General features: G+C 37.2%; 1 protein-coding gene across 3 annotated transcripts in view; it reads left to right on the top strand.

Moving 5' to 3' along the window:
• FKTN (fukutin) overlaps positions 1-16534 on the top strand; it is a 38932-nt gene that overhangs the window by 4865 nt on the left and 17533 nt on the right. The window contains exons 2-7 of one of the 3 annotated variants that reach the window (XM_045579944.1): positions 1547-1744; positions 2841-2900; positions 6865-7068; positions 9371-9648; positions 10729-10861; positions 14802-14928. In XM_045579944.1, coding sequence (XP_045435900.1) covers positions 1640-1744; positions 2841-2900; positions 6865-7068; positions 9371-9648; positions 10729-10861; positions 14802-14928 — 907 coding nt within the window. In that variant the 5' untranslated portion in view covers positions 1547-1639. Of the gene's footprint in view, positions 1-1546; positions 1745-2840; positions 2901-6864; positions 7069-9370; positions 9649-10728; positions 10862-14798; positions 14929-16534 lie in introns of all 3 variants that reach the window. The other 2 variants (XM_045579943.1, XM_045579945.1) reach the window with 2 other exon arrangements.

Genomic DNA, 16534 nt, shown 5'->3' with positions numbered 1-16534 from the left:
CCTATTAAAATGACTAACTTACATATACAGGAATGCTGGAGGAAGGATCAGATATTAAAAACGGGAATATTTAGCATAACAAGAATGGCATGAAACTTATAAGTCATCAGGGGAAAGGTAGTATAACTTCAAAAGAGTCAATTGACAATTGTTTTTAAACAATGCAAGAACTCAGGGTAAATAATACCCATAAGTTCTTTTTGATGAACTGTGAGAAGATGAGTATCAGCCATCCAGTAAATGAACAGAGATTGTATAGCAAAAGGAATGGCAGGGAACATAGTAACTAACAATAAGGCCAAAATAACGATGATTATAATTATCTATACTAATAGCAGACAAGTATGTAAATTGGCAGTCCCTCAGCGATGCCCACAGCCAATCAGGAGTGAGTATGCAAATTAACCCAACAAAGATGGCCTGTGGCCAGCATGCAAGTGCAGACACCAAAACAGCTGGGGTCCCAGGGATGCCACTGGAGTGTCCAGTCCTGTTAGCCCATCCTGGGGGCAGCTAGAGTTCCAAGTCCTTTTGGTTTCTGCAGCCCCTGGACCAGAAGTGGAAACTAAGAGCATGGGGAGGACCAGGAATGCTGGGAATCGTAGTTCTGGTGGCAGACACATTGCAGGATCTCCTAGACACTAGAGCACAGTGAGCCTGGAGCAAGTTACTGTTGCGGGTGGGGATGGAGGGAAAGCAAAGGTGAGAGACATAAGTAAAGTCAGAGTGTCGAGGAAAAATTAAAGGGAAGATATCCTGCAACTTCTAGGAAATCTCCACCAATGGAGCAAAGAAAAAAAAAAAAAAAACAAGACCTCTATTATTCTGTGAGCAACAAAAGAAACTGGGTTGGGGTCTTAGACTATTTTCTTATGTGATTGCAAAGACAGACAGAAACTCCCAGATTGGAGAGGGTGCAGGTCAGGCTGAGGAACTCACCCCCTGTGCACGAATTTCGTACACCGGGCCCCTAGTACAACAGTGGAGAAGAGGTAAGAAGTATAATAGAAGGATATTAAATTTCTTATCCTAAAGAAATAATCAGATGGGTCTAAAGATGAAAGAACAAAAATTTTTCTCATAGCCTTTACACTTGTAAAAACTGAAAACATCCATATTTGTAAAAACATCACATCCTACCTAGATCACAGAAAACAACAAAGAACTATTATACAGATTATGTTCCTTGACCAAAACTGCCTTGATTTCTTCTACCTATGGAAGTAGTTTTTAGCATGGTCAGTAGCAGCAGTAGCATCTAGAACTTGTCAGAAATGTAAATTCAGAGGTTTCTGAATCAGAAACTCTGGGGGAGAAGCCCTTAATCTCTGTTGGTCAGTTTTTATACATATCTTATTTATGGTTTTTGTTATTTGCAGTTGTGAAGAATGTCATGATAAACATTTTTGTCCTTTCATGTTTTATCTCAGAACTGATTATTTCTTCAGGAAGGAAAATACCAAGTTAAAGAGCTTTAGATAACTTTTCCTTCAGTTGTTGGTTATTAGAAGTGAAGAATTAAAACAGATTTTTGTCTCCTCTTTAGAAATATCTTTTTGTTCATGAAAAACAAGATTATCTTCTCATCCAAAAAGATGAAACCACTTTCCAAAGACAACCAAGTGAGCATCGAAGACTGATGAATAGAATCAATAAGAACGTGATTTTGGCGCTTTTAACTTTGACAAGTTCTGCATTTCTGTTGTTTCAGTTGTACTACTACAAGCACTATTTATCAGCAAAGGTAATTTTTTTCTCTTTTCTCATCATTAGGTTTCATTCTAGCTGTATGGTTTCCTAAATACTTCCCTTGTGCAGCACATAATTTAATCGCAGTTTTTCAAATCTTTGTAGAAATATTTCTTACTGCAATTTTCATCTTTGTGGGTGTAGCAAGCAACTCAAAACTGCAATTAAATGTTATTCTAACAACACACTAAAAGTCAAAGGTGCCAGGCTGCAGTGATGTTTAATCTATTGGAGTTTTCTGATGTAGTTATATAAAAATTCTTATTCTTCTAAACAGATTGCCTCTCATGGAAAAGAATTCAATGGTAAAGAAGTTTGATAGAACATCTCTGTTGAAAATAGATTGTAGGAGCAGGACCTGAAACACAGAGCAGTTAGAGGGTTATTCTAGTGATTTACATGAGGTGCTGATGGGATAGATGAGAATACATAATTCATGTATGGAAGTGTCAAACACAGTACTCTTAGGAGCTGCTCAATAAATATTATTATACTTCCTTGCCATTTTGCCAAGATGTCCTAACACTAACTCATTGTGTGGAGATAAGCTGAAATTAGGGATAAGGAGCTAAATGGAAAAACCCTAATTCCCCAAAAGAGATTTAGAATAGCAAAGAGTTTGCTATTTATTGATGGAAATTAATTACTTTGGAGATGCTGGCCATGTATATTGTTTAACAATTTAATTAGCTTATTGCAATCTGTCATTGTTTTCTATCTTAGATAGATGAATAACTGTAGAATTCTTAGCTCATAACTCTATGAAAATAGGTATTTGCTGAATGCTTATTAATGACTAGAGGCCCGATGCAGGAAATTCGTGCAAGAGTAGGCCTTCCTTTTCCTGACTGCTGGCCACAGCTTCCCTGTGGCACCCAGGACCCAGCCTTCCCTCCAGCCGCCAGCAGGCACTGGGACCTGAGCTTCTGGAGCTTCATCTGGAAGGTCCTCCGGTCTAATTAGCATATTACACCTTTTTTTTCTTATAGATTATGAACCAGTTATGTAGTTTGAATCTCATGCCTCCCCTAAATGTCACGTTGCTTGCTGGTTACAGAATTTACTAAAATGTTCTTTTGTTATCTTCCTAGAATGGAGCTGGTTTATCAAAATCCAAAGGAAGCCGAATTGGATTTGATAGCATACAGTGGGTATGTACAATAAGCAAGAAATTCCTCAACTACAATGTTCATTTTAGTTTATTTGTTTATATATTCAATTAGTATTTGTTGAATGATGACAGTGATAATAGCTACCTTGGTGAGGAGTGGGGGTAGGTGGTCAAGGAGAAGGTGAAAGCCCTATGCCAAGTGCTTTATATGCAGTATCTCATTTAGTCCTCATGGAAACCCTACCAAGTCAGTACATTGTTATCCTTAGTTCAGTTAGAGTCAGGTTAGGTTGTTACCGTGTTTCCCCAAAAATAAGACCTAGCGCATGGAAAAATAAGACATCCCCTGAAAATAAGATCTAGCGCATATTTGGGAGCAAAAATTAATATAAGACACTGTCTTATTTTCGGAGAAACAGGGTAGTAAGTGACTGAGTCCACATTCTGTTTGCCTCCCAAACTCTCATTTACTGAGCTATAGTGCTTCCCCAAATGAATAAATATGTTATTAAGAATTGAACTATAAAATAATGATTAGGAATAAAAACCTATTCAACATGTTTCTTTTATAAGATAAGGGAAACTAGCAAAATTATATCCCTGTTTTGGTTTATTAATTTCAGAGCCTACACATTTATAAAACATAGTTGCTTACCCCTTTTTTTTTGTTATTCTTAAAATGAAAAACAATGCTAGGTTACTAATACAAAATTAAATTTATCCTGTTAGTATACATTTTAAATATGACCAGATATTTCTTAGTCTTTTGCTTCTGTTTAACCAGAAACATGAAAAGCTGTAGCTTAGAAATAGACTTTCAAGTCACCAGCACCAATAAAGTGATAATTTTAGGTCATTAGTGGCACCATTTGTATTTGAACTGTTTCAAGGGTAAAGTCTGAGATAATCTTTTATTAGGTTCCTCAACTATCAAGTCTAGAAGTATCAGTGTGAACTTGAAAACATTAAAAACAATATTTCAATTACAGTTGACATTCAATATTATATTAGTGTCATGTGTTCAGCCTAGTGGTTATTAGGGGTGTCGAACTCAATCAGAGAAGGGGCCAAAATCTAAAATCCAGCCTAAATCGCGGGCCGAATGGTTTACTGAACAGTCATAAACTGTCATTGTGATGGAAACACAGCGGAGTGCAGTGATGACAGCGCGGTGCGGGCCACATTGCAAGGCCTGGCGGAACGGATTTGGCCCACGGGCCTTGTGTTTGACACATGTGTTCAGCCTAGTGGTTAGATAGTGATATAACTTACAAAGTGACCCCCCTGATAAGTGTAGTACCCACGTGACACCATAGGTAGATATTCCCATGTCAACTTTTAATTTATTGAGCATAGCAGATGTTGTGCTCTGTGCACTTAGGATAGTCTGAGGAAAAGGGAAGGATAGTACACTTGGAATGCATACTCCCCAGTCACAGTTATAAAGACTAGCAGAGGAAATGTGCATTCTGTTTAGCCCTACTCTACCTCATCCCACCCTTGAGAAAAACACCTGTATAATACATGGACCAGATTTATTGTCCTGTGAGTGAAAAAATTTGTTGAAATTTGAAATTCTGTATTTAACATCTGGGAAATACACCCATCTGAAAATAATGGGGGTTCTCTATCATAAATTTTAACATTCTAAAATATGATGATACTTATGATAATATATACTTTACAGTTTTTCCATTTATTAAGAGTCCTCATATGTAAAATGAAAGAGCATGTTCAGAAAATGTTTTAAAGCTGAAATACCATCCGTGAGATAGGTGCTTTTACTCTGTTCGGATTAACCAACAACATTTCCAAAACCTTTGGTGTATAAACCAGTCAGCAGGGGTGCAGATTCACTGGTTTTTTAATGGGATTTTCAGATCATTTAAAGCTTAACATAACAAAAAAAGTAGGGCGGCCCCATCTTTTTCATTCAGGGAATGATTCTTGAGGTGGAAGAAAATAATGGATTTTTTTTTAAAAGGGTTTACTTCAAGGTACATGAACAAAAACCCAGAGAGTAGCTCACAGCACATTTAAAAATCACTCTTTATAACAGTTGCAAAATCACAGGGAAAGAAGACTGAAATAATTTTATTCTAATATTTTAGAAGGAATGAAAGGTGGAATCTAATCAATAAGTATAATACTGAGCCCTGATAAAATTCTAGAATGAATTATTAAACAGATATCTTAAGAGCATTTAGAAGAGAAAATGATGATTGTTAGGACCTAACCTTTCACTAAGAACAAGTCCCACCAAGCCCTTCAGGTTCTGATAAAATTGTATACACTGGCAGATGAATAGGCAGGCTATCCTAGTGTCCTGTTTTCAACAAGACATTTTTCTTTCTTGTAAACAAAATGAATACTGAAGGCCAGATGATAATAGTCATGTTGATTTAGAATTAATTGGGTTTAGAGTCAATTGGACATCTGTTTTCAAGGAGCATTGGTGATTTCATTGATAGCAACCTGGAAGGCAGATTTTGAAGGTGAATCTCTCTTTGAGCCTGCTCTAATCTACATTTATATTAATAATCATAATGAAGCCATATATGTGTTCATCGTTTTTGTATTTAACACCAAGCTGAGAGAGATTCATTCAACAAACATTTATTAAGCACTTTATTTGTACTAGTGTCTGTCATCTTTTCATCTTTCTTTCAAAACCATTTTTCTCTTTTATTCTCCTAGTGTAAAGCACAAAAAGAAAGAAAAAAAATCAGACTATCAGCATTTAAAATTTCTTATCAAAAGACAGCATTAAGAAAATGAATAGATGTGCCAAAAACTAGAAAATATTTGCAAAACATATCAGACAAAAAACTAGTATCAATGATAAATAAAGAACTTCTACAACTCAATAATAGATTTTTGGTTCATAACTTTTATCAAATTAAGGAAGTGTTCTATTCCTGGTTTGCTGAGAGTTCTTAATTGTTAATAGGTATTAAATTTTGTCAAATACTTTTTCTGTATTGAAATTCTTAGAGATTTTTCTCCCTTTATTCTGTTGATGAGTTTCATTGATTGATTTTCAAATGCTGTCTTTTTTTCCTGGGATAAATTCTACTTGGTCATGATATTTACTTTTTTTTTTTTTTTGTCTTTTTAAAAAAACACAGCTAGAATTGATTTTCAATATCTTGTTAAGTATTTTTTGTATCTATGTTCAAGAAGGCTAGCAGTCTATAATTTTCTTTCTTTTTTGAAGGGCATACATTTCTTTGAGATCATAATTGCTTTCATTGAAGTAAGCTTGTAAGCAATAATGTACACCCTTTATTCTTTTTATTTTTGCTACTAGTAGGTATTATTTACTCTTATTAATATTTGCTACTGTTTGCTCCTCTTAGGTGGTATTCAGTGTGATTTAGTCTGTTTCTGTTCTAATTTTAAAATTTATTTTTTCAGTTGAGGAATCTGATTACTGCCCAGCACAAAAATGTCTAACAATATTGTAGAATAATTAGAGTTGAATTGTATATGGGGATGGTCAAGCTGGTAATATATTTTAATTGAGGTCTTTATTTAGAAAGATTATTAAGCAGTATGCACCTACAATTATTTTTGGTTTTTAAAAGGTTGACATGACTGATTTTTAAAAGTTGACAGATCTGTTATCTTCCACTTTTGCTTGAAAAGATTTAGCTAATAATACCAAGAGAAAAATGTGTAAGATTGAAGTTTCATCTCTGATACCACTTTCTCTATTAAAGATTTTCTTACCCTTTTATTGTACAATTAATTAGTAGCTTACTATTCTGTACCTTATAAAATATTGTGTATATTTTATTTTGCTTTATAAATACCTGAATCTGTTCATCTTCCTTAATAAACTATAGAAACTGTGTATTATTATTATTTTAATATAAGAGTAAGGATGGTGTCTACTGAATAAACAATTTATATATACTTATAAAATCAATGAATACAATTTAATAAGTTAGATTATTGTATTGGGTTAGTAACATTAAGGGAATTCTTTTCCTCTCAAACAGCGTGCAGTTAAAAAATTTATTATGCTAACATCGAGCCAAAATGTACCCGTGTTCCTTATTGATCCTTTGATTCTGGAATTGATTAATAAAAACTTGGAACAATTAAAAAATACTTCTCATGGCTCCACTTCAGAATGCAACTTTTTCTGTGTTCCAAGAGACTTTACTGCCTTTGCTCTACAGTATCATCTGTGGAAGAATGAGGTAAGATGATTTGCTTTCAGATAATGGAATATCTTTACAAAATAGTATGATAATACCAATTTAAAATGTAAAACATTTAACAAAATTTAAAGTTTTTTATAAATTGTATTAGGAATATTTCCAGCTGTAAGTAACAAGAGAATGACAGTTTAAGCATAGAAATATAGTCAATAATATTTTAATAGCTATGTGTGGTGTCACGGGGGTAGAGGCTTAACAGGGGATCACTTTGTAAGTTACATAAATGTCTAACCGCTATGCTGGCCACCTGAAACTAATGTAATACTGAATATCAGCTGTAATTGAAATTAAAAAATATAAAAATAGCCGAGGCCGGTTTGGCCTGGGAACTGAAGGGTCCCAGGTTCGATTCCGGTCAAGGGCATGTACATTGGTTGTGGGCACATCCCCTGTAGGGGGTGTGCAAGAGGCAGCTGGTCGATGTTTCTCTCTCATTGATGTTTCTAGCTCTCTATCTTTCTCCCTTCCTCTCTGTAAAAAATCAATAAGATATATTTAAAATAAATAAATAAAAATAAAAAATAATAGCTTAAGTGAATAGGGAATTTATTTTCCTTGTATAAAGGTTGGTGGCTGTTGGTGGCCACTGGCATCAGGCCTAGCATCACTGAAGTTCATTCTTCATTTCTCTCACCTTCACAGGATAGCTGTCCTACTTCCCAGGCACCAGGTTCACGTTCAAGGTGTTCAGGAAGGGACGGTGATACTGTCCATCTTTAGAAGTAAAAATTTTCTCAGAGGATAGATATCATAAATAAATGCAATAATGTTTATAAAAGTCCCTTGAATATTGTAAATTCTATTCAAATGTAAGGTGGTCTTCATCATTAACACTGTTTAATGATATATAGCACTGGTTGTTGAGATTAGGACTAAAATTCTACCATCTATATTAGTCTTGTCTTATGAGATTTATGTTATCCTATATAATAAAAACCTAATATGCTAAGTGTCCAACCATTCAACCAGTCACTATGACGCACACTGACTACGAGGGGCAGACACTCTGACCAGTAGATTAGTTTGCCGTTGAGGTCCGGCTGATCAGGCCTAGGTGAGACAGGCCAGTCATGCCCTATAGCCCTCCCGCGGTCCCTTCTTGGGCCTGATCAGGACTGAGTGAGATGGCCCCGATTGGCCCAATCAGAATTGGGCAAGATGGGTCAGACACACCCTGGACCCTCCCGCAGTCCCTTCCTAGCCAGCCAACTTCCTACGGTCCCTCCCTAGCTGGCCGGCCCTGTTTGGCCCCAATTAGGATTGAGTAAGATGGGCTGGACACATCCTGGAGCCCTCCTATGGTCCCTCCCTGGCCCTGATTATGCACCAGTGGTGTACCTTGGCCTGGCCTGCACCCTCTTGCAATCCAGGACCCTTCAGGGGATGTAGGAGAACCAGTTGTGGCTTTATCCCTGCAGGCCAAGCCAAGGGACCCCATCGGTGCACAGACACCAGGCCTCTAGTTTATATAAAGCCTAAGCAACCATTCAACCGGTAGCAATGATGTATACTGACCACCAGGGGGCAGACACTCAACGCACAGGCATGGGACAGATTGATGAATGGCAGGAAGAGATTAACCAAAGATCTTGTATGCATGCTTGAGGCCCAGTGCATGGATTTGTGCACCCGGGGGTCCCTCAGCCTGGCCTGTGGGGATTGGGCCAAAACCAGCTCTCTGACATCCCTCGAGGGGTCCTGGGTTTTGAGAGGGCACAGTCCAGGCTGAGGGACCCCACTGGTGCACAAATCCGTGCATCGAGCCTCTAGTAACTAATGATGTTGGAAAATGCACTTAGTTTTATATTATGTCTTGGTCTGTTTTCTACTGATTTGCATTATAATGGGCTTCTTTTATAGAAGCAGTGTAAGGTGTTAGGATATAAACTGTAGGATGAAAAAACTACTTTTCTCAAGCATGTTTAAAGATATAGGTTATTAGAAGTTAAATTGCGAATTACTAGTTTAGTGCTGTCCTAACATTTATTTTATAGATACTAATCAGAGACCACTAAACTGAGCATTCTCATTTCAAGGAAAATATTTATATCTATTTTCATAAAGAGAGTCTTTGAACATGTCTTCCAAGCTATGTAGTTTCTCTCTATTTTTTTTTTCTTATCTTACTATCTCCTTCCCTTCTCCACCCTCATTTTCAAATCTTCTGGCAAAGAACAGATTAGCACAAAAATATGTATGGCCTAATTCAGTACAAATCATTTTAGTTTTGCTGCTAGTATTTGGTTTTAAATATTCATGCTTGATGTTTCTTTGGTTTTAGGAAGGCTGGTTTCGGATAGCTGAAAACATGGGATTTCAGTGCCTGAAGATCGAGAGCAAAGATCCCCGGCTGGATGGGATAGACTCACTTTCTGGAACTGAAATCCCCCTACACTACATCTGTAAACTGGCCACACATGCCATTCACGTGGTGGTCTTTCACGAGAGGAGTGGCAACTACCTCTGGCATGGCCATCTGCGCCTCAAAGGTCACATGGACAGGAAGTTTGTTCCTTTTCGAAAGTTACAGTTTGGTCGTTATCCAGGAGCTTTCGACAGGTAAATTCGGGGTCTGTAGGAGAAATGTGAAACCTGTATTGTCCAGTCATGAATTCTTACTTCTTTTTTTTTTTTTTTTGACATTTAGTAATTGCATCTAATATGTAGTTCATATAACTCAGTTTTGAAATGTTAATATTCAACAGGAAGAAACTCATGCACAAATGCACCAAGAAATATATATAAATACTAAGGGCTCAGTGCACGAAATTCGTGCACTTAGGGGGCTCCCTCAGCCCGGCCTGTGCCCTCTTGCAATCTGAGAGCCCTCGAGGAATGTCCAACTGACGGCTTAGGCCTGTTCCCAATGAGCCTGAGCTGTCAGTCAGACTCCTTAGTGCTGCCACAGAGGCGGGAGAGGCTCCTGTCACCGCCACTGTGCTTGCCAGTTGTGAGCCCGGCCTCTGGTTGAGCAGCATTCCCTCTGTGAGAGTGCACTGACTACCAGGAGGCAGCTCCTGCATTGAGAATCTGCCCCCTAGTGGTCAGTGCATGTCATAGCGAGCAGTTGAGGTGCATTAGCATATCATTAGCATATTATGCTTTGATGGTTAAACAGATGACTGGTCAACTGGACACTTAGCATATTAGGCTTTTTTTTATATAGGATGTTCATAACAAATTCTTATTAATGCCCGCAAACTAACCATTCTATATTCATACAACCAGTAATATTATAGAGCAGAGAAATGAATTGTACTAGTGCTCTGTGCAGCAACATAGATGAATCCTGCATTGTTGGTGGTAGAAGCAAGGCATAAAAGATTGTAAACCTTATGATTCTAGTTATCAAAACTTCAGACTTACATAGTGAAAGTAGTCAAAAGGAACACACTTTCAGTTATGAGGAAAATAAGTTTTGAGATATAATATATATACAGCAGGGTGACTATCGATAGCATTGCTGCATTGAATATTTAAAAGTTGCTAAGAGAATAGATCTTAAAAAGTGATATCTGAGGTAATTGAAGAAAATATGCTTGATGTTTAGCTATTTTGCTTATGTTGTATATTTTGAGAAGGCTATCAGTACTCACTCTGTGTTAAGTCCTTATAATAAATCTTAACTTGTTTTTTCAGGCCAGAATTACAACAGGTTACTGTTGATGGACTAGAAGTTCTCATTCCAAAAGACCCAATGCACTTTCTAGAAGAAATACCACACTCTAGGTTTATTGAGTGTAGGTATAAAGAAGCTCGGGCATTCTTTCAGGTTAGAGATAACCAAGTAGTATACTCTTTAAATTAAAGGAAGTGTGTTTGTTTATAAGAGTTATAGGGAAGGGGATGGAAATAAAGGTACTTATGGAAAAAGGGGTAGAAAACATTTTTTTGATTCGTCTATTTTCTTCTAGATTATTTTCTTTAAAGTAGATTAAACATTAACCTTAAGAAACTATTTGATATGGTTTGATATGTATGGAGACCTCATTTACTTGGGTAGATGTTGGTAGGTTTAGCACTGGCCTCTGATTTCAGTTAGGACAGCCCATAAACTTTATGGCGTATTCTGTTCTTAAAGCACTCCAATGAGGAGGAAGCCACTGCAGAAGACGTACCGTGGGGAAAAAATCTTAGAGAATATTTCATGGGAAATATCGTTTTCTCAGAGGGTTGGTACTGAATATGAAACTTTTGCATTTATGAGGGTTTTTGAAGATAGTAAATGCTACACAAAGACCAAGTGCCTTTGAACTTTACTTTATTCGGCTGCCCTAGCTTTCAATTCAATAAACATTTATTGAAAGCCTGTTTCCCAGGAGTTCTGCTGAGCCTGGGGATATAAAGATGATTTTGAAGGGCATGACAGTTCAGCTCTAAGAGATGACATGAAACAGAAATAATGGGAAAACGGTGAAATTCACAGTGAGGTTTTGGTACCCTGTTTCTTCCACCTGCTTTTTATTTCTGGGGTTCCCTTGTGTGTACACAAGGACAGGAGCAGCATGGGAAGAGGTCCCAGCTACTACATCATCATTGGTGTAGCACCCAGCACCAGAAAATGTGATGTTTTTCTGGTCAGCTGTGCTGACCCCCAGGACCTAGGCTTCAGGGCCCAAGTGAGCCTTCCTTGTTCCCTTAAAGGGCTGCTCATCATATCCGCACCACAAAGTATTAAGAAGGAAAAGAGATGCAGTCTGGTGCTTGAACTTTACCGGTCACCCTTTTTGCCCTAAGGGAGTTTGTTCTGGTAGCTACCTCTGGCATGCTAATAATGACAGTGAACTGTGACTGTCTGTCTTGTCCCCTACTAGATCATGTGCGCTTTTCGATGGCAGACATCTTACTTTACTCACCTCCATAGCCTCAGTATCTAGCATGGTACCTGGCACACACACACAAAAAAAGATTGTACAATCATGGCAAAATGCCTGGAGAAGAATGTGCTCATTTGAATTAAATGATTTTTTTTTTTTTTAGGGACACTTATTAGAGCTACTTCATTATTTAGTAAGCATTTGCCCAGATTCGTTTGTAGATCTTTGTGGGAAGGCAGTATAAAATGTTAAATGTTTCAAACTATTGAGAAATCATAGGGATAGTGTCATGTTAATTCCATATTTTCATTCTGAGATTTTGAGGGGGGGGGGAATCAGCATTTGAGCAAAAAGTATAGATGACCGATGTTCAGAGGGCTGATCTGTTTATCATAGCCTCATAGTTTTTATGTTTAAACACCATCACATAGCAAGACTACAATGCTGTCTGGAGGTTGTTATTTGTAACATGATCAGGGGGAACTCTGTATCCATTCTTCACCATGTTATGTGTCCTTCACTGCTCCAGAACAGACATGTGATTCTGCTAATGTGTTGGTATTACTGCTATAGTGTGCCTGATGGGATAGATAACTTTCTAATTTTTTTTATCCTTTTAGATGTTTCATTCTTCATCATTTCTTATGTTAAAACCATAACTAAAATATGAGGGTTCATTTTCAAATGGAAGCAAACATACATAACTTTGAGCACTTGATGGCGCCAGTCTTCAATAAAATGCCTTGTGTAAAACAAGCAACTAATCTAAAATCTCATAAAAGCAGCCTACAAACTTTTTTTTAAAATAATGATTTAGTTTGAAGCATTCTCAAACTTTTAGAAAAATTGCAAATATAATACAGATAATTTTTTTTCCTAAACCATTTGAGAGTAAGTTGAAGATCATATCCCCCATAACTTCAAATAATTTAGCATTTCCTAAAAGCAAGAATATTCTCTACAGGTATTAATACAAAAATTGGGAAATGAACATATAGATTATTATTTAATCCTCATTCAAGTTTTCCTGTTGTCCCAATAATGGCCTTTATAACAAAAGGATTCGGTTTAGCATCACGTTGTGTTTAATTCCCTTGTCTCATTAGTCTCCTCCAGTTTGGGACAGTTTCACAGTCCTTTTTTTACTTTTACGACCTTGTTACTTTTGGGTTTTAAAAATTGTCTCTTATTTGTGGCTTTGGTCTTCCCTCATGTTTGACTCAGGTTATAAGCTTTATTGGGATCACACAGATGTGATGCTGTGCTCTTCTCATATCCTCTCAGGTGTACAAATCTTTGATATGTTCCATTGTTGTTGACATTCAAGTTGATCACTTGGCTTCACCCCTGTGGAGTTTCTGTTTTTTACCTTTGTCATTAATAGTATTTGGCATGAAGGTACTTTAAAACTATGTAAATATTGTCAATATCATCAAACTTTCAATTTATTTGTTTATACCAGTATGAACTCATGGTTTCTTATCCTTTCATTAATTTTCACTATTTATTTTGGTCCCCTAATTGTTCCATATTGCCACTGGGAATCCCTTCACAATGCTTCTATGTGATTTTGATAGGTCTCTGTCATTTTTTGAGCACTTCCTTATTTTTGGCATAAGATGTACTAGGTTCATATTATAAATTTCCCTGCCATAATCCTGGAATCGACCGTTTCTCTAGGATGCTAGTTGTGCTTGTTGCTATTTGGGTTTTGCTGCACACAGGTCCTCTTGATGACAGGAGTAGAGTGTGTACTTGTATGTGTGTATTCACATTAATATCCCCAGTCTAATTAATTTGTTTTCATACTTGTGACTCCCTTCTCAAACAGTGAGAAACCTGACTCCAGTATCCTTAATGTATTTACTTCTTTGTTGAACCTCCCATCATTTCTGTTGCCCCTCTCCTGTGTGACTGTTGTCCTCTCCCTGCTCAGATGTTGCTATCCCCTGCTGGACTGCCCTTACGCAGACACCTTCTCACCCTGCTAAGGCACTGGCTCCCCCCCACCGAACAGCCCTCCATGTGGAGCCCTCATCACTGGCTCAGGTTCTGATGCTACCACTGTGCACTTGCTGGCTCTGCCTCACCTAATGGCTCTGGTTTTTAATAGTTTGGCTGGTGGTGGGGGAGGGAAGTGCTCTCCTGACTTCCTTTGTTTAGTTTTAATTATTTTCTCAATCTACCAAGAAGTTTAGAACTAGGGTAGTATACATTTTTTTCTGAACTTGATTTTGTTAATTATCAAAAAATAATTAATGAGCCCTAACTGGTTTGGCTCAGTGGATAGAGCGTCGGCCTGCTGAGTCAAGGGTTCCAGGTTCGATTCCGGTCAAGGGCATGTACCTTGGTTGTGGCCACATCCCCAGTGGGGAGTGTGCAGGAGGCAACTGATTGGTGTTTCTCTTATCAATGTTTCTAAGTCTCTATCTCTCTCCCTTTCTCTCTGTAAAAAATCAATAAAATATATATATAAAAATTATAATAATAATAATTAATGAGCTCCAGTCTGTGAAAAACAAGCAGGGAATATGGAAATATGTGGACACCTGGACTCAGGTTGTATTTTGCTTCAGATATGCTGGTAGCACTCAGAATTAGCCGTCTTTTCCCCTACTTGCCCAGCCTGCTAAATTGTGATGTGGAGGAGAGAGTTAATAAAGGTGTAATCCTCATCCTGGTTGTGTTCTTCCCCTTTAACTTGTCTCCTAGAATCTATTCCTGTAGTCTTGTTTTATAAAATAAGTGTGTGACTAACAGAGAACTCTGAAACTTAATTTTTATAATAGAAAAATATATGGGGCTAATTTTCAAATTTAACTTGTATGTCACAGAAATGTTTCTAGCAATTTAGAAATGGCAGTAATAGCTGACCATTTATTATATCTGTAGCAGTACCTTGATGATAGCACTGTGGAAGCTGTGACCTTTCGGAAGAGTGCAAAGGAATTGTTGCAACTTGCAGCCAAAACATTAAAGCAATTGGGAGTGCGGTTCTGGCTGAGCAGTGGGACTTGTCTAGGTAAAATTCTTACTTTACATTTGTCTTTGTGTCATTTTGTCCTCTTTCCCTTTAGGAATAACTGCTTGAGATGGCAAAATGTCAGTGATAGTTAAGTGTCATATTTATAGATAGAATAAATATAGAGCATGGAGCAAGAATTTCTTTAAAGAAATTAATTTCAGAAGTGAGTTAGGAAGGCCATCTGTGTGTTTACCAAAAATAATTCACGTGTATAAACTTTACATCAGAACTTATAGACTAATTATTGATTCTCAGGTAAGCCTTACATTACCATTTTATTATTTCTATCCCAACGATTATTGTTGCATTTAAACAAAAACTATTCATTTTCTTTACTTGCACATCATACAAACAACTTACTTGCACCAAAAGTTGCTACTGAGAGGAAGATTGAAAGGAATGCCACAAGCCTTTCCAGGTCATCGGTAGCATCACTGATGGGAAGGCACTGCCTTGCCACGTTCTAATTATTCGAGATGGGGAATGTAGACGCTTCTAGAGTCCTTAGACAAGTTGCTCTTAGAATCTGAGAAAGATTTCTGGATCTCTTTTCACTGTGCATTGGAGTAAATCCCTTTGGAATTTCAAATTACTTAGAATCTAAATTTTGTTGTTTTTATTCCCTCTTTTTTGTAACTGTAGTTAGTTATAACTGTTCCTTTCTTAAGTATAACTATATGTGTACAAAAATTAATTTTGCTCCTGCTTTTATAGAATTTCCATATCATTTATTTCTAATTCAAGAAACCTTTGAGAGTGAAAGGGAGTCCCATTAATAATTATGTTGGGTAACAGGCCTAGACTGGGATATTTGGTAGCCTATTAGACTTTGTGAAAAATTCACATGGTTTTCCCCAAGAAGGAGTTTACAGCTAAAGTAAGCCAAAAAGGAGTACATCTCACTTACTTATGTGATATATGCAAGTTTAACTTTTGAAGCAAAATTGTTTTACTGATTGTCATCAAAAATACTTCTTAATTATTTGTTGTGATGTGTTTTGAGATTTTAACCCCATGTGTGTGTGTGTGTGTGTTTTTTATGAAAAGAGGGAGTTGTATTAGATTATATCGGGTCTAGTAATAATTAATGTCGTTTTTAAACATTCGTTTAAAATCTTGCTTGGCGTTGACTTGTATTGACATAACCTTCAAACACGTGGTATCTACAGAACGTGTGAAGTGCAATTAACAAGTTTTGCTTGAAAAAGTTTGTGTTTGGTTTGGTTTTGGTTGCAAAACTAGGGCTAAGAAGATGGCGGATGAAGAGCATATTCGGCACTGCATGCTTTACGAGTTCCAATTAGGAAGAAAAGCAAGTGAGGCTGCAAAAAGCATCTGTAGTGCTCTTGGTCAAGATGCAGTTAGCGCCAGAAAATGCCAGCGTTGGTTTGAGAAATTTCGCGAGGGAAATTTTTCGTTAGATGACAAGAGTGGTCGAGGCCGTGTGTCCGACTTTGATCAAGAAGCTCTTCAAGCTCTTTTGGTGCAAAATCCTCAAATTACCCAACAAGAGCTTGCGACAACTTTAAATTGTTCACAAAAAACAATTTCCAATCAATTGCATGCACTTGGCAAAGTCCAAAAGTTTGGAAAATGGGTTCCT

Source organism: Pipistrellus kuhlii, unplaced genomic scaffold (genome assembly GCF_014108245.1).
Source record: "Pipistrellus kuhlii isolate mPipKuh1 unplaced genomic scaffold, mPipKuh1.p scaffold_m20_p_12, whole genome shotgun sequence".
Classification (NCBI taxonomy): Eukaryota; Metazoa; Chordata; class Mammalia; order Chiroptera; family Vespertilionidae; genus Pipistrellus; species Pipistrellus kuhlii.
Note: the sequence above shows the minus strand (reverse complement) of the source record. Positions and strands in the feature narration are given on the sequence as shown.